At 46.9% G+C, this 26,686-nt stretch overlaps 2 protein-coding genes across 3 annotated transcripts in view; both read right to left on the bottom strand.

Moving 5' to 3' along the window:
- Positions 1-5,014: 5,014 nt before the first annotated feature.
- Positions 5,015-18,781, bottom strand: PITPNB (phosphatidylinositol transfer protein beta). 2 transcript variants are annotated; one of them, XM_030958939.1, is made up of 12 exons: positions 18,675-18,781; positions 17,741-17,771; positions 16,762-16,907; positions 16,089-16,180; positions 15,956-15,963; positions 14,762-14,836; positions 13,534-13,617; positions 10,799-10,876; positions 10,183-10,293; positions 9,533-9,655; positions 6,521-6,605; positions 5,015-5,686 (listed from the first exon to the last, which is right to left on the bottom strand). In XM_030958939.1, exons 1-11 carry the CDS (start codon positions 18,692-18,694, stop codon positions 6,558-6,560), a joined length of 816 nt encoding a protein of 271 aa, XP_030814799.1. In that variant the 5' UTR covers positions 18,695-18,781; the 3' UTR covers positions 5,015-5,686; positions 6,521-6,557. The 2 variants fall into 2 exon arrangements, with proteins under 2 accessions (XP_030814799.1, XP_030814798.1); XM_030958938.1 differs by lacking the exon at positions 6,521-6,605.
- Positions 18,782-20,802: 2,021 nt separating this feature from the next.
- The window catches only part of TTC28 (tetratricopeptide repeat domain 28), a 108,224-nt gene continuing 102,340 nt past the window's right edge, over positions 20,803-26,686 (bottom strand). The window contains 1 exon segment of the mRNA XM_030958563.1: positions 20,803-26,313. Coding sequence (XP_030814423.1) covers positions 24,686-26,313 — 1,628 coding nt within the window. The 3' untranslated portion in view covers positions 20,803-24,685.

Below are 26,686 nucleotides of genomic sequence, written 5' to 3'. Positions count from 1 at the left end.
TGGATGACTGAAAAACAGGATAGTGCTAAAATCATACAACACTGAGAGTGTACATTAGTAAAAACATAGGAAACCCTAAAGCAATTTTTCCTGTCCATAGCACAGTCCACTGTTTGGTCTTTTATTTTTCCCCTTCAAATTCCCATCCCTAAAACACACATGTAGGATCAGGTATTGGGAAGGGGATATTTAAAAGAGAAATTATTTTATATCTATCTATCTATATTTATATTTATTTGTTTTTATATATTTATATATAGCACAACAGAAATAGACAGAAGTAGTGAATTAGTTTGACTACAGGAAAAGTAAAAGTTTTGTTTCCTAAAATAGCTCAGTGAAACATAAATAACAAAATGGCTCTGTATGGATAACTGTGTTTAACTCTCCTCAGTGTTTTATGGTGGGAGTTTGTGTGACCAACTTTGTTCTGCTGTTTTCCTAAACTTGAACCAGGTGGGAATTTATATAAGTGTGGTGGAGCAAGAACAATCTTTGAGCATCTGGAAAGTCTGGCTCACTGTGGGTGATGCCAGAAAACCACCAAAGTTAATTCATTTTTCACCATCTTATAAATTGAATTACTGTGAAAGGAGAGAGCCAGAGGGTGTTTTGTAAAGTCCTGATGACTTAATTTCCCCTAAGAATTAGATTCAGGAGAGCACTTGCCTTTGTGGTTCCTCTCCTCTTCCTGCCATCCCCTGGGATGTCACACGCCATGGTCCCATCCTGCCCGGACAGCGCAGGGCACAGCGGGGCAGCTGATGTGGGTTTGGAAGTCACTGGATCTCAGGAGGTCACCCCCATCCCTGGGGACCAGGCTGGCTTCTCCTGGAGAGCCTCCCCCAGGGCTGTGTGTCTGAGCATCCCCCGCATTCCTTGGTGCCCTGTGACCGCTGCCACCCATCCCATTCTGCTGCCATCCCTCCCATTCCTGCCATCAGGGCTGGAGACACGCTGGCTCCAGGGCTCCCTGCCCTGCCCTCCTGGCTCTGCTGGAGAGCACACTGCACATCCTGGGGTGACAGATGCTCGAGTCCACAGGGCCCAGAACTCAAACCACCAGGCAAATAAAGCTGCTCCTGTGTTTGTTATTTATCATGTTACCATAAGGTCTAACAGCGCAACGTGCGTTCCTGAGCCACTGGTCAACCTTGGCTCACAGTCCTGACTTTTCCAATTTAAATCAAGTGCTCCTGCCCACACACTGTAGGGGAGAGGCATCCCAAGGCAGCAAGCACCCAGTCCAGCAGCATGAATTCACCTGCCCTGCCTAAAGAATAATTTGATTTCCAGCAGGAATTATCCAGCACTATTGGCTGCCCCTCACAGCTGGCCTGGCTGCCCCTAGCCCTCCCCGACAGCCTCACCCAAACCTCCCCTGTCCCCGCCAGAGGCACAAAGGGTTAACGATCTCCTGCTGCCCACAACCATCGCTCCTCCACCACCACGGCCCCTCAGCATCTGTACAAAGGGCCTGATTTAATCCGGGTTGCAGACGACTCACATTGTACTCGCAGCCTCGGAGTGATGTTGGGTGATCAGGTTTCCAACTAATATCCAAGGCACAGCCCGAGCACTGAGCGGGAACAAAGGCACCTTTGTTACTGAAGAAAAAAAATCCCCTGAAGATATTAGCAGTGCAGTAGAGTTCAAACTGTTAAATGATTCAAATATTATTTAATGAATACATTTGAAATGAGGTCTCACAACCCAGAACACTTTTTAGATCATCATTTACAAAGAGCCACCTCTTCGCTTACTTCTTTATGAAGTTGCTGCTTTCAGATTTCAATTATGGTCATTTTGCTCCCAGCCTTTTTCAGGGACTTCCCATGTTGGTGTAGCTCAGTTCTTTTTATGGTATAGTTTAGCCAGTGACTACTGGGTTTTTCATAAGTCCTGATAATCACATTCCTTTAGTTTACCTTGGACTGCGTGAGAAACAAAGGAGACAGAGCCTTTCGCAAAAGGAGCAACAGCATTAGGTGTTGTTCTGGAGGGTGCTAAAGCCAAGCTTATAAAACAGAAATTTGGTAAATAAGCATATCAAGATTTTTAGCTAGGATTGGAGAAGCTCTATAGTTCAGGTTCAACAAATACCTCAAATTTCTTGTGTGTCTTGGATATGCAATTCTAAACCAGAAAGCCATATAATTTTAGACAGAAAAATTAAAGAATAAAGGTAGACGGGGTTCAGGAAAGAAACATGTCTCCAACCTGAGGAATAAAGATTTAAAATTAAATTAGGGATTCCTGTGCTTATAGCAATAAGAAATCCAAGGCTGCTCTGAAGCATGGACAGCAGACACTGTACCTAAAGGGTAACAGCAGCACATCTGGGGCTGTGCTGGTGCCTGCTGAGCGGTTTTTAAAAAATACAGCATAAGTAGCAAAAGTGGGGAAAGAGCACCAGAACAAAATGACTACAAGTATCAGAACAAGTACCAGCATACCAGCAAAAAACAGCCCAGGGCAGTGGCAGAAATACCTCCAGATTCTCTTTAGGGGCACTGCAAAGAAATCACCTCCCCTCACACCAGGCACCCTCCTGGCTCTGCTGCCAGGGGCTGGGACCTCAAACAGCCTCTGCTGAGGAGACAGGGACAGTAGCACAGGATTTCACTTAACTCTCATTAAGGGTCCTCATGCAGGTGATGCCTCAGGTGGAAGCAATTGAAAACCTGCCTCCAAAACCTGGGCTTGACACATTATCATTGTAATCTTTAAAACTACTGTGCATGCCAGAACTCTGTTTGTGGTAGGGTTTGCATACTGAACTCTGCCCACAGCAGGCAATAAGGAGAAGAGGAGCCTTCCAGGAATAAAATGTCTGCAGCCATCACTCTGGATAATCTCTGCTTCCCGACAATTATATGCTGTTGATTAAAATTAATTTTTCATATAAATTCAAGCAAGTTGAAAGTCTTTCATTAAAAGTTATAAAACTTCAAAGAAAATCTTTTCCCAATGACTTGATCAAGACAGAATTCAATGGAGAAGACTCTTGAATTGTATGAACTGAATAAAAACCAGAGCAACAGCCCCGTGCTTCAGATTTCGCCACAAAACCATGGCACTGCATTTCAAGGACATGATGGAGCTCCTAAACATGGCTGCATCAACTGAGGCTTGGAAATGCAGAGTAAATTGTCTTACAGGACATTTTCAGATTGCTCAGAGAGTATTTAGAAAGGCCTGAGGGTGGAAAATCCCAAAAGACCCAAAATCTCAGCAGATTTTTTCCCCTGACATTTCTCAGTCTACATGTAAAAGACAGAAATAATTCTCCTTTCTCTTCAGTGATTAAAAATCCTCCAGAAAGAAAAGCAAATTCCTTACAAGTCTCCTTTAGATCACACTTGTGTACAGCCAAGTAATGGATTTCAAAGGTTACTGCTGGAATGTGGTTCCCAGCAGTCTATTGCAGTGAGTAACTGTTATGTTTACATATCCATTACATCAAAACTACGTTACACTTCCACTGCTTCCTGTTGGCTCACCATCTGGAAGCTAAACAAGCTGGTAGTAAAGACAGAATTCAATTCTGCATTTACTAAAGGAGCTGTACAAGCCTTCATTTGCAGCAGGTGATTGCACAAGCTGAGCAGGCAGAACCCTGCCCCAGAGCCAGCCCAGGAATGGGACCCCAGGGAGGGACATCCAGGAGCCCCTCAGCACCTCTGGTGCCCCATGGGAGGCACTTCCCACCTGCAGCCCCTCCTCATGCCCAGTCCCACCTCTGCCAGCCCAGCACCTCACAGTGAGCAGAGTCCTCCCAGCTCAGCAGTGCCAAGGTTCCAGGTGCTGCTCAGCCTGAAATCCCAAACCACACCCAGCCTTTGGGACCCCAAACACCAGCTCAGGAGCAAAATGTGAGTGCCTGAGATAAGAGACAGAGCTTTTTATGATCAAATTTATTTAATTAAATTTCATTGCCTGCTTTACTTGTCAGTTGCACCAGAGACTGCCAAAGGAAACAAAACATTGTACATTCACTACAAGATTCTCTCAAATTTTCACAACTAGTCCAAATCCATGAAGTCACAGGGTCCCTTTCCCTCTGCATTGCAACACATTAAAAATGGCAGGACACAAACTCCAGCACTGTGACCTGAGCCCTTGGGTTCCAGGGGTACTGAATGACCTCTGTGTGTGGTTCCAGGGGTACTTCAATGACCTCTGCATTTACCAGCCCAACCTCCTGGTGGTACAGGACAAATAAGCACTGAACTAACCCAGAAAGGAAACCAAGCACATTAAATACTGTGGGGCTGGAGGGTGGCTGGTGCAGCACACAGGTGAGGCACCAGCACCAGGCAGGTGTGGCAGTGCCAGCGTGCCCAGCACCAGGACAAGGTGCACAGCACACCTGGCCCTGCTGCCAGTGCAGGAATGTTTTGTCACTGATGGTAACAGAAATCAGAGCCCTCCTGGGAAGTCAGGCAAGGCTTGCCCTGCCAAGGGTGCTGGGAAGAAACCAGGCATTAATAGATCTTTATCTATGTAGTGCTTTTAAAAATACCTTTTCTTTGATCTAACAAGCATTAGGTTCATGTCCCCCTGTTATGTGCTCTGAATGGTTCCTCAAGCATGCTGAAGACCTTTTCCCTTTGGAGTTGCCTACAGGAGGCATCTGTTATCCCAGGGGCTCTCACACATCAGCCCCTCACAGACAGCAGGGGAATGTGTCAGGGGCTACAACTAAAACTGTCAGCATATCTCAAAGCCTACATCTCCCAAAGTGTATTTCCAACATGAAAACAGCTAAAATCACAATTATATTCCATTGCTGTGTGTGAAATCCAGAACGCTTGCATGGCTTCCAAAGGGAAGCTCTGGAGAACAGCCACTGCACTGGCAGGAGTATTCCTGGAGGGAAGGGCTGACCCTGTCCTCACTGCCCAGCCTAAGATACACTGGAAAATGCTCTACAGGAACTGTCAGTGTACTTGTCTAAAAAGCAGGTTCTGAAAAATTTCAAGTTGCAAATTACTTTATAAATCACAAGCCATTTTTCCTTAGTCTTGCCAATTTTAATGAAGAAAACTGTTAGCATTTCAATGTACAAAAGTCCAATAAAACATGATTTTTTTTTTCTTTTAAATCAGTGAGTGGGTAAAGTTTGGGTTAAACTTATTCAACAGTAAAAGTCTTCCAATTTCCACTAATAGAAATTTTTTTTTCTGATTTGACTAGAGGATAATGACAATCCAGAAATAAATAGCTATAAATACATTCATTGTTCCTATTCCAAAAACTCATCACATAGGGAAGACATAAAACTGAAATTAACTTGTTTGAGTGTTCCTTTACAACGAGAGATGGGCGAGTTAGAGCAGAGTGACTTGGACAGGAGAGAAAACAAGTAGGGCAGAAATTGGTCCAGTATTGACATTCATGAACATACCAGTTAGCAAAATTCATCCTTTAAATGACACTACTCAGTTGATTTTTTTATTTGCTTGGGGTATACATAATGAAAGCAAGTTTCCTTGGAATCTTTGCTAGGACAGGTATAGCACCCAGAGAGACACTGTAACCACCCCTTGTGTCTGCATGTGTGTGTGTAGTTATATACAGAGTCATGCACCCACACACACAGCCAGGATCCGGCACCGGCGTCCGTCCGGCGTCACTCGTCATTGGCAGCACTCGTTCCTCTCACTTGGCCTTGGTTACGCAGCTGTGGAGAGAGGAAGGGCAATTTCTGCATTAGCAGCTGCTTCAGACACAGCTCCAAACACACAGGGAGATTATCTCCAGGGAAAAGCAGGACAGGGCCTCAGAGTCACACCAAAGCAATGCTGGCTCCTGAGGGAATCTCAGTGGGAGCTGTCCTTGGTTAGGACCTGCCCCCAGGGCTGGGAGCAGCTCCCTTCACTGGGGAGCCCACACAGATCAGTGGGATGTAGAACCCTTGGGCTGGGATGTTACAACAGTCCCTGTGAGGAACAGCAGCACCAAAGGGCTGGGCACAAGCACCAAGAGCCTCTCACTCCTGGAGAAGCTGCTCCTGCAGCAACAGCTCTGACACAGTTTGGTGTTCTGGGTGGAACTGGATTTCTAAGAACTGAAAGTGTCTGGAAGGTGATGCTCCACAGCTTCCCTAAGTGACACGGACCAAGTCCAGAGATCACTTTGCTCCTGTGTGTGCAGCAAAGTGATGCTGGCCTGTGTGACTGGAGCCCAGAAGGAGCAGGCGCCAGGGCGCAGCACCATCGCCACGACAGCAGCACATCCCACACCTGGGGTGCCTGCACCGGGCGAGCATCAGGCACCAGGGCAGGTGCCCAACGCTGCAGGAACTCTGCTCCCAGCCTCAGAGCCTGCATCAGTGCCCACCTGCTGTCCTGGGCACTGTGGGTCAGCCCCACCTGCTGACCACCACACTGCTACCGAGCAGGAGGAAGGTAAGGCCCACATGGGTTATGTGGACATTAAGATGATTTCTGCTAGCAATTCCCATCCAAAAGAACATTAATCCCTCTTCTCCTTTTCCATCCAGCAGTTGACTTACACAGCTCGCTTTGCCTCAGAACCTACAGAGAACTCCTCTAGACGTCCGCAGCCAAAGTGCCTCGAACGGAACCCTTCTTACGCATCTGAAGTGAAATAAAAGGTGAGCTCCACACACAGAACCTGCCATGCTGTGGTTAGTATGAGACAAGGAATGACCTGCAGGGCCAAGATCTGCCTCTCCCTGGCCAGGGCCAGCGCCAGCTCCAGCTCAGGGGGTTTGGCCATGCTATGGTATTTCTTTTTGGCAAGGAGACCTGGGAACTGGAGAGCAGCTGTAAATAATGCTGCTCGAATTTTTACCAAGCCCACGATGCTCCAGCATGGAATCACTGCTCAGGGTACCCAGTGTGGCATCTCTACCCTCACACAGGCATGAGAGACTTTGGTCACAGGGCTCTGGCTGGACCTGATGCTTTCCTACTCTGCACTGATGAGCTGATGCATGTTTCATGGAGCAGAGGTGCTTCTCATCTCCAGCAGCCAGAGACAGAATCCACCAAGTGAAACATAAACAGTGATAAAAAGATGGACTGGGATAGAGGAACTTTGAAAGAACACTTCATGAGGATTCAGAGAGTAACAGAAAGTAACAAAAGCAGAGATCCTGACTATAAAAATCGACTGAAGATGAAGCACAGCAGCAACAAAAGAACTGGAATGCGCACAGAACCCAGAGAAAGATCAGCTCGGAGCAGAAAGAAGAAAGGGTGTTCATGAGGAGGGGAAGAGAACCAGGACACTGTGTGGGAAAGAACATGCACTGCCAGCCCTGCTTTGGGCCAGGTTTGGCTCTCAGCATCACAGAACTGCCTAGAGCTGCCCTGGCCACTCCTGACCACTGCAGGGACGTATCTGTGTCACACTGAGCACCTCACCCCTGAGCACTCACTTCCCAGAGGTCCTGGCCATAAACACACTTTACTGGGGATGCAATGGCAGTTACTGGTGAGCACAATGGATGGAGTAGTTGAATATGAAACAAGATGACAAATTATTTTGGATAAAACTAGCATTGATATTATTTGGCAGTGACATTTTTGCTCTTAGGTTGCCTATTAATGCACTGCACCATAAACCCATGGAAATTACATCATGTATAGGTGTTTGTAGATACCCCTTGTGCAACAACTGGAAAAACCCCCAGACAGTAGGTCCTCACTCCTCTCACATCTCACAGAAATCTGGGTTAGTGTAACATCATACATTTATCTTGTGAAAAAGAACAAACCAAAACAACCCAACTTTTTAAAGAATGCACAAATTCCAAATTCCTGACACTAACATCTTACACAACAATTTGCCTTTGCAAAATGAGAAAATATTAAGTAAATACATTTGATGTTTAAGAATGAGGATAACATTAAATGTTAACACACATGTGAGTTGTGTTTGGCTGAAGGTAAGAACTAAAAGAGCAGCAAATATTTTGGAAAAAAATATTTAAAAGGAGCTACTTACCAGTGAGAAATGTGAAACAAAATATCCACAGTCCACAGAGACACAAAGGAACAATTTCACCATGCACACAAGTATGTAAAATTCTGCTGCCTTTCTCCAGCACACCTGTGGTGTGCACTCCTCACTGCCACTACCCTCACTATCAGGGAAACTGGATAAAGTCTGTTTCAGTCCAAATTAAGAACTATGGATGTGCAAAAGGGAACCCTTCTGGCAAAAGTCAGTTTACAGAGGACAGCTGTTATGCTTCCCCTCCACAGACACCTGGGAACTGATGGCTCTAGGAACAGGATCAGGCACAAATTATAATTCGAGAAGTAACCCCCTTGATTTGAGAAAACAACTGCCAAAAATACCCAAATGCTCATGAGAGAGCACAAGATCTACAAGAGTGAGTGAACACCAACCTTGTCCACAGCACATTCTGGAGCTGCTGACCCAAACCCTCCAGCTGATGGGCAAAGAGCATTTGGTGCTACAGCTCAGCACAGGACTGTGAAGTATGCAGGAAGTGCAGGAAACATCCCTACACAACACAGGCTGTTCCACACTGCTTGGAAAGCTCCTGGAGAGCACAAGTGGGGAGGGAGGAGCTGCAGCTGCTTTGGTACCAAGAGCAAAGACTCACCAGGCACAGAGCACAGAATGTGCCCCAGGGCTCCTGTCCGGGTCTGGAGCCTTGGGCAACCAGGTCAGAGGTGTCTGGCATGGCTCAAAGCAGGCAAACAGCAAGTTCTAGCTGAAGACACATTGTGCCTTGGAAGAACCAAGACACTGGAACTGTCTGGGTAACCTGACCGGGTTTGAGGCATGAAGCAATTGTCAAAACGGGAAGGAAATACAACTGCAAATCCAAGAACGGCAAAAATGCCAGTGGGATTGAACATGGGAAAGGTTCATGGAAAAGGTGATGGTCTGGAAAGACTCTACAGAAGAAAGCTTCCTTCCCAGCCTGTGGTGGTGCTCTACCTCTGAATAGAGAGTGCAGGGACAGTGCCCTAAGGCTGGGCTTTCTCCCAGACATCAGCCCCCATGGATTTGGTCCTCACAGCCACTTAAGCAGGAAAACTGACATGATCTCAGCGATTTTACTGACTTTTTTTTTGGAAGTAAGTCTTTGGTTTGGTGTGCTAATCAGAAGTGGAACAACTGACAAGTGACACAAACTTGCTTGAAGAGAAAAAGTAATCAGATCTAGTGACGACCAGAACGGAAACAAAGCAAGACATGAGATGGAACAGGAGAGTGACAGCTTTGAGTTCCAACCAAAGAGTGACAAAAGGGCCCTGAGTGGGACTTTTGCAGTGAGTGTGGTGCCATAAACACAGAGATAGTCAGGGCAGACATCCTGCATTTAATGACATCAGAGGTACTTACCTTAAATCAGCACAGAATGCAGGAGCCCATGGGGCTGCACCCAAGGGGTCACAGTGCTCATCAGCCATTGCCCAAACACACACACAGGCATGGACACCACACAACTTGCCTCTGTTTCTGCACAGATAAATCTGCAGGTGGAAGCACACACGGCCTTGCAAAAAAGCTTTCTTACCGCTTCCAGCTCCTTCTGGGTTTCATCCTCCATCCTCCTGATGTCCTCCATAGTCAGCTCAATCCATTTGTCAATCCAACAGAACAGCTGGCGGTGGAAGTTGGTAAATATCCTTTTTTCTTGCTTTAAGAAGATAAACAAGCATTAGATCACAGGTAGGACTGGCTAAAGGCTGGTGAAGTGATAGCAGCTGCTCAGTTTGAAGAGTTAAAATCTTCAAGTGAGTGCTGCTTCACACTGCTACAGATTCAGCCACCTCACACCCCTGGATCTAATTTAAATTCACCTCATTTCTCAAATGCTTTAACATAGAAAGAATGAACAAATTTCACTATCAAAAAAGAGTTTCAAGAAAGTTCAGCCATTCACGTTACTTGAGAATTATGAAGAATGTTGTTAAAATCTGTTCCAGCTCCAAGGTGGCAGCAGCCAAACCAGATCAGCCACTTCCTGAAGATTTTGCTTTTTTTCCCTAGAGAATTGTTCTGGTAATTCCAGTGAAGCCCCACTTGCAGCAAACCAAGACACAAATGGTTTGACTGGCTGGGGAAAAGGACAGAAATTCCCTGGCTGTGAGCAATAGGAAACTGCACCACTGCTCCTGCTCAAACCCCAACATCAACACAGCCCCAAAAGGTAGAAGCACTCACCTTTTGTATAAAATTTTCCACTTTGTTCTGCAGTCCCCACCACTTAAATTTGATGGTCACCAATTTGTAAGCACACATTTTGGGACACTCCTCATCAGTTGCTAACTCCTTCTGTTAGGGGATAATAGAAAAGAAGTTTTAATATTTTAGAAGTTTAATTATTAGAAATTATAATTCTAATTAGTGCATTAGAATGATAAATAGTATAACTTATAGCAAATTAATTAAATTTAATATGTTGTTATGATAACAAAATATGATTCTAAGCATTATTACAGAAAAACAGCATTCTAATCAGTAACTTTGGGCTGTTCCTGGCAGAATCCCTGTGATTCACCCCAGGGCACAGCAATGGGCTCCTCAATTCCTGTGAGGATCTCTGGTGTGGCACACACAGCCCATTCCCTCCTGTGACAGATTCTGATGGCAGGCAGGGTGTACTGGCAAGTTCTGTGCTGCTTTTGGGGTGTCACATGGGGGATGTGCTGGGCCACAGAAAATTTGTTCCTCAGCTGGAGCTGAGCCAGGTTCTGAAGGAATCATGAACTTTGTTCTTCTGCTGATAAAGAATTCCTAAGGCTGTAACAACAGTTCCTAGTATAGAAGGAATTCCTACCTTCCAGTTTGGCCCCAGAGGTCCTCTCTTTGTCTTAACTGACTGGAATAATGCAGGATCTTCATCAGCTTTGTAGTCCTGTAACATAAAACACTCTGAGAGTCAGAAAACACCACCAGATTCAATATCCCACTGTGTTAAGCTTCTGCTGGAGCAGGATGGGTGCAGCACAGCTGCCAGGTTGGCTCCATCACACCTGCTCCCAACACAACACCAGAGCTCTCCAGGGCTGCCCTGTGCTGTGCACACTGTGACATCTGCACTGTCCCTCTGGGTCTGTGACCCCTGAGAGGAGGAGAAGGCAATAATTCAGCAACCAGCATGCCAAAGCTATTCAGGCTGCAACACATGGCCTCTGCTGGGGAGGCAGAACAGGAGGGAAGGAGGCGGAACAGGAGGGAATCCTGCTCATGACTGCCTTTTAAAAATTCCACACAACCACTGGATAGAAGACATTGAAGTGAATCAAGATACAGCAATGGATAAACAATTTTCCTCTATGTAACTAATTGCTGGCAGAACTGCTGCTGGTTTGGGGCAGCAACATGCCAAACAGAAACACAAGAATTCCACCTCCTAGTGCCAGTTTTATAAATAAAAGCAGGTACTGCATTGAGACAAGCCTGAATTTATTTTCACTGTGTGAGCATCCTGCCAAAGCAGAGCTCACTGTAGTGGTGTGAGGCATGAGGCATTTAAACTGAGCTACATGTGCAGCCTTGATCTGCCTGGTTTATGGAGTGGAATGATTCGTCTGGCTACCCCAGGGACACTCAAGTCCACATGATGCTGTCACCTGCCACCCTACCTCCCTCTGCACAGGGACACTGCTAAAAAGCAACTGTGCTCTTGCATTTAGGACCCACATAAAAATAAGCACAGCTGGAAACACTGAGGAAGAAAATGTTATCTATGAGTAAAAGGTAGGAGTGAAAACAGAAATTCCAAGGAAATGGGTAGAGTTTTCTGGGCTAGAGACAGAAGCTTTGAACTAAGACCTTTTAGAACTCAGTTAACCCAAATCCTATTAAGGACCGGAAAAACCCTTTATAGACTAAAGCCTAGATGGACAGGAGAGCTTTGTAGGAACTCTTCTCTACACACAAATCCTACAAGCATGCAGGGAAGAAGACTGGACTAGAGCCAAAGTACAAATAAACAACAGTTCTTTGCAGAGTTTAAGGAAAATATCTGTGCAGCAAGAGCTTAACTCCTGACAACAACAAGTCCTTCTTAGGAAGAAAAACAGGCAGCTGCTGAAGCAAATATTACAGCTCAAACCCCTGAAGCCCTCTGGAAAGTTAGGCAAACATCAGCCTGCAGCAGCATAACAGGACAGAGGAGCAAACCCATTTCAAAGAAATACACAAATACCATTTCCCAGGCAGTTTCTGCTCAAATTCTCAGTATTATATGCATGAATGCAACCATCTATTACAAAGAATGATTTAGAGAGACTGTGAACCACATACAACAAAGTAATATCACAACAAACCCAGAACCTGGGCACTTCTTTACAATTCTCATTCTCAGTCTTTAGAACTGCTCAGAGCGGTAACAGAGCTCCTGAGAACTCATGGTTCACTATCAAATGGTATAAAAATTCAAAGCATATATACGGCACAGAATGATTTTAAGAAAACTTTTAGAACCTAACACGACAATTACACAAGTTTGATGTCTGATCTGCAAATCCATGAAAATGGACCTGAACATGGAGTGGCATCACACTAACTAGGTAGATGGACACAAATTCTGGCTTTCCAGCTCAGTACTGCATTAGTGTTTTAAGCAAGAGAATGTACATACTACTGGTGGTATCAAGGAAAAAACTCACATACAGATCCTGAGGAAGGTATCACATACCAGAACTTCCTTCCAACATCACCCACAGCTCCGTGAGTGCTCATTCACAGCACACCAGAAGACCAAAACCAGGTTTATCCAAGTATGCCATACTCCCAACTCAGTGCATGATTCCCATCTCTCACAACTGAAATAGTCACCAGCACCACTGTACACTGCCCTGACAGGAACTGGTGTGGTTTAGGTAGGTTTAGCTAAAAGGCTTTTAATAAAAAATGCCTTGCAATCACTGCCATCTCCTGAAGAGTCCTGCAGCTACAGCACAGCTATCAGGGGAACCATTGCCTGAGATCACCTTTGAAAGAATGCCAAGGTTCAAATGGGAAATGGAACCAGCCTGGCTATCACGGACACACATCGTGGTGCCAGGCCCAGGGCCAGCAGGTAAAGGTCACTAGGAACAAGGCTGGGAGAGATGAATATTTATAAACAGGATGAAAAGAGGGGTACAAAACTAAAAGCACATCATATTTGTACACAGATACGCTGTCCCATGAGATGTGACACTGCATGATGATTCCAAGGTTCAGCACTAATAACATGGAGCTGTTTAGCTGCCTATTGTGATAAATTAAGTCTGAAATGACAGAGATACACCTATCAAGCTCTGTAACTTGAGAATCTTTTAACACTTCCTTACAGACTACAAAAGAGCAATTCCTATATTCTAATATATTTCCTCAAACTGTACAAAAATGGACAGCACACAGAAATCCAAAATCCAAATCCATGTGTAATCTGTAAAGACACTTCTCATGTCTCTTTTGGGTGAAATCCACACCACTTTGGCTTATTCACTAAAAGCTCAAAGCACAGATGGAATCAGCTGCATGCTACATCCCAATCCCAAGAGCAGAACATTTACTTACTCCTGGTTCTACTTGAGTTCTATCTGCAATGTCAATATGGACAACCTCAACACTCTTCCATGTGTTTGGATCTAAATTGTGAACCTGCAAAAAAAAAAAAATAAAGAAGGAATTATTCCCATGCTGGGAATCACACAGTGATCACTTGGTGCAGTACATATGTGTGCCAGGGAGTTTTTCAGGATGCTGTAAAAGCAGCATTCTCCAAACCGACCCCTTCTTCCTCTGCCTTTTTCAAAGGGAATGATTTCCACAATTACAGTTTAATTCACTCACTAATCAATTTTAAACCAGCACAAAGCCTTCACTTCTTGTGCATTCAGGAAACCTGCATTTAAGATTAATCTCTATTCATCTGTCACATTTGTTAGCACTAATGAAATCAAACTCTAATTAGAACCATTACCCATTCCATAATCTGCATGAACTTTTCGAGCTAGAAAGGTGTAAAAATTCCAAGTGCAAAAATGCAGATTTCAGTAACCTGATCTCACAGGTTCCCAGAAGCATAGGACTGCCTTGAAGGTGGACCAGGTGTAGTCTGAGGGTGTGTGAAGGTCAGAGGATGGAATCAGCTCCACACCCGTGGTCTGTCCAGCACACCTAAACTCAGTTACAGCCAGGGGAGCTGTCCAAGAACAATCCCCTCCTGTGTAGCACATCCAGAGCTACAGCTCACCCAAGCACTGGAAACAGACTGACAACTACTCCTCTCTGGATGGTTTATAAATGTTTGTCACTACAGATCAAAATTTTCCTGAAGTGATACATGAACCAAAGTGATTGTCTGGGGAGAAAACAAGAACATCAGCAGCTGGGACAATTCAGAGGCAGCTTCAGTATTTAGCTACAGTGTTCAGAGATCAATTCCAGTGCTCTTGTGAAACCTGTCTTCAAATAAACTCATCAACCTAACTCTCAGTAGCATGTCTATGGTAAAAGAACATGAAATTAACAAAAGGATCTGCTGAAAAGCTATTTAAGTATTTGCATGAGAATCAAGCATCTATATTGACCTCTAAACATAAAAACCAAACCCTTTCTCCTGATCTCCTTACATGAGGCAGCTTGACCACCCTGCAAGAACCTGAAAAATGCTTTTCTTGTTTTACTCACTGGTCAGGCATTGACTTTATGCAATAATTATCCACCATCACCAGGTATAGAATACTTTATCTGTACTAATTGTACAATTGCACTAAAGCTTGGTATCCAAACCCCAACTCACATTCTCTGTTGTTCCCAAATCTGGTTTATGCCAGGTCTCAATTTTTATGAAGAAGTCATCTTTCATGTATTCATTCTGTAAGAATTAAAAGCAAAAGGCACAAGTCTGATTACACCTCTCTGCTCTAAGTTTAGATAAATGGTATCTACATACATGCCACTACTAATCCCTGACTAGCAACACAATATATTGAAATTACCAGAGAAACAGCCCCTTACCTACACACAGACATAGGTATATGATAATCTTAAACTAGAGCAGTGAGTACTAAATTAAAACCAGTCATGTTTAAGAAATCCAGCTCTACCTGTGCACACCAATAGAAATAACCACCCTGCCATTTGCTGTCCTCAACCCTGAAGTTCTTTACCTCAATGCTCAAGTAATTTTCAAATTAATAATCCTGCAGCTAGATGTTACTGTACAGCATGATGACAATCATAAAGCTGGATCATAATGGTCCAGCTGCCACCAAATTGTACATCTAAAGAGAATGACAGAGCCCTGCTGATTCCAAAAGTCAGAGGGCACACACCTGTGTGCACAGATACCACAGTGAGTCAAGCTCAACAGCTCAAACTCACTTGTGTCACATCCACATGGTAACAATCTAAACCATGTTTGCAAGGGAGCAGATAAAGCAGTTTAACATTTAACTAAAAGCTGTCATTAAACAGGTCACCAAAACATGTAAAAAAATCTTAATGATGTGCCTCCCATGCATCTTAAAAAAACAAACCCAAATCCTGAGCTGTGCTGATCCACTTAGGCTCCCAGTTACCCCATTTTAACTGGGGCAGGAATTCATTTTACAGCAATGGCATCTCAGACAGGCAGGGACTGATTCCACTTCCCTGCTCTTCCTGCATTCAGGAGTGTAGAAGCCTCTGATATGTCACTTTTCCCTTCCCATTTTCTTAGCATTATGTCTTACCAGGACAGACATTAAGCATCATAATTAAAGGCATAAAAGAAGACGTAGAAAATGAAATAATTTCTCCGACAAATTACAGTTCTAATTACAGCCACGTGCAGACAAATAAAGCACAGGGAGTTGCTTTGTTGTACTCTACATCAGGAGTCCTAGCAAGGCACATCTGACAGGCTGGAACCAGACAATTGCAATGGGCAGTAACAGATAAAATATGTCTCAAAAAACCCCAAAATATGATTGGTAGGATTTCAAATACTCACTGTCACAACTGGCGTCACAGGAAAACACGTGCAATGCAAAGGAAAAGAAAGCACAGAGCATTATTAGATACAATTGTTTCTGAAAGGTTTCACATATAAAAACACCAACAGAAGAACACAGGGGGAGACTCACTTGTTCTACAGTAGGGATATGCATTCCAGGCCTTCTCGTGGAACACCAGGGAGCCTTCTGGAGCAATCATCCTTACAAACCCAGGGACTTTACTGGGAAAACAGACAAGGACAATGTGTTTAAAATCCTGCCAGCTGAAATTCCTCATTGCTTCCTCTGACTCCAATAAGAAATGGCAAAGAAAGGCACATTCTACCCAAGCATTTGAGGGGTTATGATGCACATTGTCACCTGTAGTGAAATACACAAGAACTTCAAAAAACTTTCTGATCATGACATGGTTGAGAAAAAATGGGAAAGGTAATGATAAGGTAACTGAGAGTGAGCTGTGTGATCATGGGGAATGCTGAGCTATCCTTCCTCTTGCACAGCAGCAAAGACACCTCCTGAGGAGGAGCACTGCACAGAGCTCTCATCTCCAGCTCCCTGGCAAGCAGCTCCTGACCTGCAGCAGGAACTTTATGTCCCACTCATCTCTGACTCCTGTCCACAGCAAGCAAACACAGCTCCTTCAGCTGTCCCAGACAAGCATCCCACATATTTAAAATCCACTGTATTTCACATTTCCCCACTCACCAGAGCACTCATGCACAATTCAGCAAATTAAACTTCACCTTTCAACATTTCTTGCTCAATACCAAGGGACTACAACGTGCATCAAGGCTTTTCTCACCTCTTTAAGTGATAGATTTTGTGAGTATATTGTCCCTTCTCGCCATCCTGTTCATAAGGCTCGTTTTTTAAGACCTGAATTCCTTCCCCACCTCCTGTTTCGTTTTTGCTAGCTTCTGCCACAGAATAAAGCTGCCCAACTTGATACTGCAGAGGGAAGAGAAGTCAAATGTTAGCACTAAAATTGGCCAAAACCTTTTAACATGCTAAAAACAATTAGCTGTTTCCTCTGACAATTCAGTAGTACGAAAAAGACTATTAGCAAAGTAAAATACACCATAGAAAAGATATTTAGTGGATTCTGACAACTTTTTGGCAACACATATCTGCAGCTTACAAACACCTGGTCTACAGCCCAGCTGTTCCACAGCCACCCAACACTTTGGTGAACACCATAACTTCATTTTTCCTATCCCAAGACTAAGTGTATATGTTGTTCTTCACTGCACCAAGAAATATCAATTACAGATTTTAGAGTGACTAATTTCCAGCTCTGAGCCTTCCCAGAGGCTTTCAACCAACTAAGTGCTGCCCTTACAGCACCCAGGAAATGCACACTACAGAACAAGTGTGATGTATCCCTCAGAAGCACATTCAGCACCCTGTCACGACAGAGATCCTATCATAACTCTCATTTAACTGCACTTCAGTGCCATTGAATTGCTGGCTTCAGATCTGGGAAGACAATTCCTTCACCTGTGCCTTCAGGAAAAGGAGTTCCTCAGTGCTGGATCAGCAGCAAAGTGGTGCCATAGGGCACAACTGTACTGGTGGCAGAGAAAGGCTCAGAACACCTTAAGGCTCAGTGCTGCATCTGCTTCCTTGGAAATTCCTTGGTCAGAACAGGGCTCACACCTGTGTCATTCATCTCTGTCAGTGCAGCCACAGCACAGGGAATGTTTGGACTCAGGCTGGCCACATTTCTGACACAAAATCCCCTCCAAGCCCTGAATAAAGAAAGGAGGATGATCAGGACATACCTCTTGCACGGAGCAAGGTAAAACCACTCGGCTGAAAGAGGAAAAGAGAAAACTCAGTAAAATGAACCATTAGACTTCACCTGCAGATAACAGATATAACACAGACGCTAAAGAAAGAAGTGTCAAAAGGAGCCAATTCAAGTTTTCTCTTCAGAAATCTCTGTGACAAGGAGGCTTTGGATATAACCCAACAAAACCAAGTAAAGTTCAATGCCAGATACAAAAGGAAACACAAGGGATGGAACGTGTCAGAACCCGCACAAAAGAGCCAGGAAATCTGCGATCTACTTCCAGCTCTGTCACAATAACTTCGTGTTATGCCCAATTTGTTTATAAACTTTTCAACCTACACATTACCTGTACTACCACTGACAGTCACTGGACTTTGAAATAATTAGCAAAAGCCGGGACAGAGGAACAAACCAGCCTGAGCTTTGCTGGCAGGAGCCCGCTGGGCACGGATCTACCCATTGCCGCGGAGCTCCCGACGTCAACAGGGAGCAGGGAGCAGGGCAGGGCTGTGGCCGCTGCCATCGGCGCCGCTCCCTGAGGAGAACGGGGACGGAGCCCCCGCGGCCCCGCCGCTGGCCCGGCCCGGCCCGGCGCGGAGCTCGCGGAGCAGCCGGTGCGCGGCCGCGGCTCTCGCTGCGTGCAGGGCCCGCCCGGCCCCGCTCGAACCGTGCCCAGCGCCCGTTCCCGTCACGGCGGCCCCGCCGCACGGAGCGGCCCCGCGCCCCGCAGGAAGCGGCGACCCCGGGGCCACACGGCAGGAGCGGCGCGGGCGGGCCCCGGCGGCGGCGGGCGCGGCTGGGAAAGCCCAGGCGGGTCGCGGCCCGGGCGGGGCGGCGGCGGGCGCTGCGGCGGTAGCGGCGGCCCCGGTGCCCGCTCGGCTCCCCCGGCCCGGCCCCGGCGCGGCCCCGCCGCCCCCACTCACAACTCCTTGATCAGCACCATCTTCCCGCCGCTCCGCGCACGCGCCGCTCCCCGGCCAGGCCCCGCCCCGGCCCGCGCGCCCAATCGCGCTCGGGCCTCGCCGGGAGGCGCGCACGCGCCGGGCGCCGCCAATCCGAGGGCGCGCACCCACCGCGAGCTCACACCTCACCCGTCGGCAGCCAATCAGAACGAGCCGTGCCGGCTCCGGGGCGCCTCCGCCTTCCCGTCGTTGCTGACGGGGTGACGTCATCGCCGGGCGCCGGTGCGGGGCGTGAGGGGCCCGGCGGGGAGCGAGAACGGGGCCCGGGTCCGGGTGGGCGGGGAGCGGGGACAGAGAGCGGGGCCGGGATGGAGCCGGTCTGGGGCGCGGTGCCGGCGGTTCCCGGTACCGAGCGCGACCCTGCAGGGCAGCGGGAGGGACCTTCCGCACTGCCGGGCGGGCCGCTGCCGGACACCTCGGTTGGCCGCTCCGCCCTCACGCCGCCGTTGCCGGATGGGGTCACCCGCAGCGTGCGGGACGTGAGGAGCTGCAGTGTCGGTGAATTTCGGGGGCACGGCTCCGCTGTCACACCGGCTCCGCTGCCCTGGCGACACCGCCCCTGGCGCTGTGCCGCTGCCCACCCGCTCCGCTGCCTCTGGCACACTCAAATCCCCTTTTACACTTTTACAATCTGCTTCCAGCAAAAACCCGCGGGTCGCAGTTAACTCTGGGCTGCCCCTGTGTTGCCACACGAATGAAACCACAGAAAATCCGTACAGCCTCGGTTTCCGCGGTCAATGCCGCCCCCTTGTGAAACCATTTCTTTTCGCCTCCATCGCAGTCACGGAAGGAGAGGGATTAATGACCTGACAACCGAACAAGGTTCAGCCGGGCTGGGGCTTTCACCTTCAGCTGGCGCTAAAAATTACAATTTAAAGGGAGTCTGCAGGTCTGAAAGCTCAGAAACATTGAAAGAAGGCTGAAATCAGCCCCAGGTGGACGAGCCCTTGTGAGAAACCTGGAGGAGAGAAATTGCAGTGGTACCTCAGAGGTGTGATACCGGCCAGTGCAGGGCAGTGTGACAGGGACAAGTTCTACAGAGGCTCGTGGTTGGGGGGTGTGAATACCACAAAACAATCCTCAGCAGAATCCAGTTACCAAATTCCTTCAGGTAAATAATCTTCCAACACATTCCACATGTTCACAAACACAGGAGCAGCAAATGAGATCAGAATTGTTTTCATCATTCTTTTCTCTGCTTCTCTTCCATGGAAGTCCTTGAGTGGTGACTCAGGCCTGCCCTGGCTCTGGCCATGAGGAGCAGCAGAGATCAGGGCTGTAAATCAGTTTCCCCAAGCATTCAGGATTTTCCTTTATTTGGTTTTTCAGAACGCTGGCAGCATGCAGGCCCTGCTGCTGCTCCTTCCCCATATGGACAACATTTGTGTGGTGTTTGCTTAGTGCCCAAAGCCTCTGTTTACAGCTGCATCCTGCCACACACCAGTGTCACAAGCAGCCACATCCTGCTGAGCCCAGGCCTGGCACACACAAACCACTTGAGCCCACTCCAGCACAGCCCCTCTGGAGGAGGGAACGCTGCCCCAGGAGCTGCTGCTCATGGCAAGGCTCCAGCCCAGGCTCAGCCTGTGGCACAACCAGCACTGCACTGGCCCCTGGCTGCTCTGAGTGTGCAGGCTGCAGCCCCAGAACAACTCTGTGGGTTCAGTTTCATGTGTCTCCAACACTTCCCTGCAGTACAAGGGTATCTTTCACCTGGGGGCACAAGGATTTAACTTATCCAGTTTCAGCTGGCATCAGTATGGGGGGACTCTCTCCTCCCTTTAGCACTCTCACGACCCTCAGAGCTCCTCCCAGCCCTTCCAGTCCTCTGCTACAAGCGATAAAAGTAAATACTGGTGCTCCCACCACCTGCCAGGAGGAGGAAAAGCAATTTCCAGTGAGCAATGGTGACAGGAACACTGCACTGCACAAAAAGAGGAGGGAAGTTCCAGAGGGAGCTGAGGAGAGCTGCCCTGAGTTTCAGCCCCACTCTGCCACAGGACACTGACACAGGGGAGCTGGGTGTGGGCAGAGAGCAGAGAGCCAACAATCACCCATCCCCAAATCCTTCCAGATTAAGAGACTAAGGCACTGAGAGAACTCATGCTTTAATAGACACTGAAATCACAAAGAAGAAAAGGCCAAATGCCTTAGCAATTTCAATAAAAATATGAAAATCTTTTTACATGGTAAATTTCATAATATAAAAAGTTTAATGCTGTCTGGAAACAGAGTTTTAATTTACAAAGAAAGTCCATAGAGGCCAAACATGGCTAACACTGCACGTAGGGAGAGCGAGTGCTGAAGGGCTGCTGCTGGGAAGCCTCTGCTGAGCATCCTCCTCTCTGGGTCACTGTGCTCTTCTGCAGCTGAGGGGACCAGTGCCCACACACAGTGCAGCCCTGCTGGGCAGCATGGCAATGCAAAGAACCCAAAACTGCTCAAATCCATCATCACCATCCAGCTGAAACTACCAATGCTTCCTAACAGATTCTCAGACACCTCTGTGCCCCTGGATCTGTTCTGCAACTTGGAAGAGATGTTCACAGAATGAGCTTGCCCTCATGAAAGAAAATATGGCCTAGAGTGATATGCATGGGTGTAGCACCCCCTCAATGCTTTTTTCCTTATTTCAGTAAGGTATGATTAAACAGAAGGAAAACCAATGTCAGGCCAGAGGTACAGGCTAACCAACAAAATCAAATTAAACTAGATTTTGATCACTGGGGTTGTTTACTGTTCCCATTTAGTTGGAGCTAAAGACAGTCAATAAAAAAATCTGAAATCTCACACAGTAAAACGTACAGGGCAAAACCAAAACATTCTGTGGCCTTGGGGAACGGTTGCATGTGGCAGGTTTAATGTGGAAGTGGTTAATACCTAATTGTTATTGCTCACTGTATTACGCAGTGTTGTCACTTGTACCATGCACAAATACAACAACGACAAATGCATTAAACCCACAGAAGGAATTCTAACAGCAAATGGAGAACATGTGATTTTCAATTCCTGAATTTCTCCACGAATTGGGCAAACCTGATAAAACTCTTTTTTTTTCTTTCCTCACAAAGGGGTTGTTTCTCATTCAGGAGGTGGAGGAGTGAGGGACAAGGTGTGTGCAGTGTCTCCCAGCCACGAGTAAGCATGCATTTCATGGCTCCTGGCAAGCCAATGGAAGTGACCTGTGCCAAGTCAACGGAGACCTATTTCCCAAAAGACTTGTTCTAGTGACACTCACCTTCCATATTTATACAACATCAAATTCCCCAAATACTGAACTTTCTCTACATCTGAACCCTTCCCTGCTTCTAATGCTCCCCCCTCCTCAAAAACAACAACAGAAGAACCACTCCCCACACCCCCCACCCCGATTTAGCTCTGTCTGAAAGCTTTAAGCCAGCATGAAACCTGCTGGAGCACAGAAATGGGTTGTAACAAAATGGCAGCATAGAATTTCTACAGGTTAAAAGATCCTTTAGTTATGGAAGTAAACTACAACAAAGAGGCTTATTTCTGGCGTGTTATGCAGCACTACAGGGAGTATTTGCTGTTGCTATAAACAAAAAGCTGCCCACTTCCATCCTGGGTGTTCCTGGGATGTCGTTTCAAAAAGTTTATGCTGGTTAGGAACAGAGCAGGTCACATGAAGTCTCTCAGCAGTCCTGTGACCACAGCAAGTGGCATGATCAACAGCATCTCTGTCTCCACAAGGGGCAGACGCTGTGCCGACTCATTTTGGCCCACTATTCTAATTTCTCCTGCCAAATGACACGAAGGTGATGTTTAGCACCAAACCATCACAGGAAGATGTCATGTACAGACAAATAACTTGCACCATAATGAGTTGAACAGATTGACTCAACTGTTCTGCTACATTGTGTATGAGTAGGTAACTACTCCTCCTCTCTGCACTGAAAACTCTGGTGATCTCCCCTCCCTTGTTAGCTGGCTGTAACAGCCCAGCCCAGTATTATCCTTTGCCTTTAGTGCTTGTGTTCATTTCTTGCCACAATGAAAAGGAAAACAATTCTCCTGAAACCAGCAGACTCCAGAATATTCTCACAGCACACATCTGATCATGCCTGTGAGTAAGCTGAGCCTAAGCATTCTCATGTTTCCATATCAGAACTGAATTCTCTGCCCTGCTATCATGCTTTTCCTCCAAGATCCCTAAGAAAATCACAAATTATCAGATCCACATTTACAACAAGAGCATCCAGCCATGCTAAGTACAATTCTCTGCATCAGCAACGTACTCTGGTACGTCCACAGAGCTGCCTGCACTCTCCATCCAGCTGCAAGACTGGAAGTTGACTTCAGATCCAGCTAAAACTCAGGGCCTAATGAATTCAGCCTCACAACACCTCTGTGAGGTAGGTAGGTAAGTATTTACTATCCCCATTTAGACAGAAAGGGAAGATGAGGCACGGAGAGGTGAAGTGATTAGCCTTCAGTCACTCAGCCAGTTCTGGGAGTGCAGAATAGACACCAAACCCTTGGTGATACAGTGCTCTGACTTCTCAGCCTGGGAATACCTTGTGTGGATCTGAGCTCACATGGTGGGGTCAATGCTGCTGCACCCCACGGCTTCAGTGCATGCAAACCATCACTGGGATCCCGATCACAGCACTGCATTCCACAGCCACCTAGAAACCATCTCCAGCCTGCCCCAGCTCCTAAACCCCATCTAGCCTAGAGAAGCTGACTGGTTGTGTCGCCCTGGGGGTGCTCTTGGTCCCTTTTCCTCCTCATGTCAGAGGGCACTCAGGTTCTGCATCCAGCCCCTCCGCTTGCTGCCTCGCCTTCTGCCTCCAGCTGCACCAACACTGGCACACCTGCTCCAAATGAAACTTGTTTCCACACCTGCTCCAAAGGAAACCTGCCCCCACAGCAGGGAAAAGGTTCCCAGACCTGCCTGTGCTGAGCCCTGGCAATGATTTAGCAGGATCAGGGAGAGATTTTTTTGGCCTGGTGATGTCTGAATCACACACACTGATGTCACATTCTTGCCTGCTCTGGAACTGCAAAATAATGTTCTGGGCTGCAGCATCTGCTATCCTTTTCTGTGCTCACTGAGCAGACGGAGAGGTAAGTACTGCCTAAAACTTGCCAGGATAAAAAGTTCACTTTCACAATGTGGTGTGCCAGAGAGACCAGAGCACTCAATAAAACCAGAACTTGTCTCTCTGACACACACTCATTACCTCACACACAGGCTCACCTGGTTGGTTAAGCCCCAAACATTTCCTTTGAGCAGACCAACCAGCAAAGTCTCATCTGAGGGCTTTCCCTCCAAAAAAGTTACCTGAGATGCAGATTTTAGAACGGGGCACCTCTCTCCTCTTGTCTTTGTTTCACCAGTCTCTAAATGATGCACCAGTACTGCCAGATCCTGCTGCTATGGAGTTTTACTGACAGCAGTTTCTGGTTTGGCCAACCTGGCAGAGGTATCTAGAAGCATGTGGTCTTCTCCTCTGTCAGCCTTTGAAAGCAGTCGAGTAAATGGCTCATCTTTCTCCAGGCAGAGACCTGTACCTATGTTCTTTGTGGTACACAGGAATATTCTGCTTCCTCTCCCTTTCCTCTCCAACCCCTGATATGTGTTATTTCTGTACAAAAAGCCAGCTGTAAAACTTCTGGTTAAGAAATACAAGGAGGTGGCTTAAAAGCCAGTGTTTAATGAGCAGACAACCAGATGCTTTGCACCTGCTGCTGCAAATACTGAATACTACAAAGAATCTGTTATCAGGTGAATCTGGCCAAGGTCCTGATAAGGGAAACAAAAACCCCCCATGTGTGTGAGGCCGTGTGCCCCCACAGCAACAGCAGGCCAGCCTGTCCCATCCCTGCGCACTGCCAGCTGAGGGCATGGCCACGGCTGCTTAGATACTGGTTCTGTTTTGGTAAAGGCAAGTGGGCAGAAGCAAATACTTCAACAAGACTCTAAGTCATCAGCTGGTACTCGGGATATTTCAACATTTGGAGGAAGGGAAAAATCTTCCTGGTGACAAAAATTTATACCCGTTCCCAGCTGGCAGCCTCAGGGGACGCACGGCTCCCAGAGTGTTGCCAGGTGAGGAATGAGCTGATGTCATGGAATTTGTGGTTTCAGGGCATCTGTGTCCATTTGGAGGGATCTTCTGTGGTGAAGCAGCAAGGTGTTGCCCAATAGACAGGTCCTTCAGTTCCAGCTTCTCTGCACTTTCTTCTTTGCTGTGCCGTGGTGATAAATTGAGCAAGCTGAGGACATCTTTCTTAGAAGTCATTGTTCCAGGAGCTCCTCGGAGAATCTTTATTGGACCAGTGGAGTGGTGGGGAGTGCTTTGCCAGAACATCTTTAAGTTGTGAATTGCTTGCACTTTTTCATCGATGGCAGCCAATTTTAATTTGTCAATGTCTGGGGCATCAGCTGGGCTTGAGCGAGCAGAACCAGCTGAGGAATAGGAAAGAGCAGGAGATGGAGTGCTGCCACCAGGAGACTGATGCCCTGAGCTCGGAGAGATATTTCTGGGTGATTTAGAAATGTGAGCACTATAAGGAGAGCTGGGATACTTGAGTTTAAAGGGAGGCTGCTCAGTTAAGGACCCATGTGAGTCACAACTCGGAGATGGCTGCCCACTGTACTGACCCGTGCCTTCTCTGTTTGACATCTCTGATGTGGTGGGGCTGTTATAGCCAGAGCTCACCTTCTGAAGGGACGAGCTCCTTGTTGGAGGCTTTGGTTTGATTGCAAGAGGTGAAGAAGCCTGGTTCCTGTGGCTGGAGCTGAGCGGGCGGCTGAAGGCGCTGGTCTCCGAGGAGCGGAAGGCGGACACGCCACCGGGGCTGGGAGCTCCATCCTCAGAGCTGCTGCTCTTGCTGATCTGGCTGCTGCTGCTTCTCTGAAGGCGTTCAACAGCAATGAGGTGACTCTGAGTTTCCTCCAGAATTTTTTGGGCCAACTCTTGTGGATCAAGCTTTGGATTACTGTCCTCCTGGGATTTGACGGTGCTGTCAGTCTCAGTGCTAGACTGGTCAGATTCCCCAGTATCAGAGCTTGCAAGTTTCCCAACTTTTTGGAAAGGTGAATTTGGGCTGGGGATGAGAGTCATTTTAACAGGAGAATTTGGAGTACTTATGCTCCCTTTGGAGTTGATGGATGCTTTAATGCCTCCATTCTGACTAGTTTTGGGCTGTTTGTGATCAGGGGAAAATCTTGGTTTTACGTTTTCTTGGTAACTGGCCAAAGGCTCATTGCTGATGATAGAGAAACCTTCATACTCTTCCTCATCTTTGCTGGCTGCAGTGGCTTGTGGTGACAGCTGGCTCTGGGCCACAGACCTGTGTGGATAGATATTCTTGGGCCTCTCATAATCCTGCCTCCCTCTGTGTCCTGCCCCATCCAGCATGTTCTCTGGCTTGGAAACAAAGCTCATGGAAGAAGCAATGGAGCTCAGGCTGTACACAGAAATGGCATCTGAGGCAAGGCTGTCTGGACAGGTAGGAGAGAATGGAGGGTTTTGATACTGGGGTACAGGGTTGGAAACAGACTGAGCAGAAGCCAGTGACTCCAGTGATGAGGAACTGTCCAGGCTAAGGCGCTTGGGCAGTTCTGTAGAATCTGAAAAGGAAAAAAAAACACGAAGTACAAACATGCCCCTAGATACAGCATAAAATCAAATAAAACCAGGTAACATTTAGCAGAATTAAGAGAAAATGCTACAGAACATGCCCTCAGGCTCTGTGCTACCTCAGAACATCCAGCTACTACTTAGGTAAGGAAAAAGAAGTGCACAGCCCAGGCAAGAACCTCTGTCCAAGTATCCTAAATGGAAGCTGTCAGTTCATTATTATTTTATATCTCAACACAAAGAATGAATTATTTGTCCTCCAGTCGCTGGACTCTATCTCCAGCTTTTGCTCAGACAAGTCTTTCCCATACAAAAATAACATTTACTCCAGTCTCTGTATCACATCTGGTCTGTGTGACACAT

The sequence above is a fragment of the Camarhynchus parvulus genome, chromosome 15, assembly GCF_901933205.1.
Source record: "Camarhynchus parvulus chromosome 15, STF_HiC, whole genome shotgun sequence".
Lineage (NCBI taxonomy): Eukaryota > Metazoa > Chordata > Aves > Passeriformes > Thraupidae > Camarhynchus > Camarhynchus parvulus.
Note: the sequence above shows the minus strand (reverse complement) of the source record. Positions and strands in the feature narration are given on the sequence as shown.

Bases quoted from the DNA above. Each gene is read 5' to 3' on its own strand.
- PITPNB (XM_030958938.1), bottom strand. From the start codon at position 18,694: ATGGTGCTGATCAAGGAGTT. The intron at 16,908-17,740 runs GTATGTCCTGAT...TTCCCTCTGCAG, and splicing joins TACCTTGCTCCGTGCAAGAG to TATCAAGTTGGGCAGCTTTA. The intron at 9,656-10,182 runs GTGAGTGCTTCT...ATCTTCTTAAAG, and splicing joins TGGAAAATTTTATACAAAAG to CAAGAAAAAAGGATATTTAC.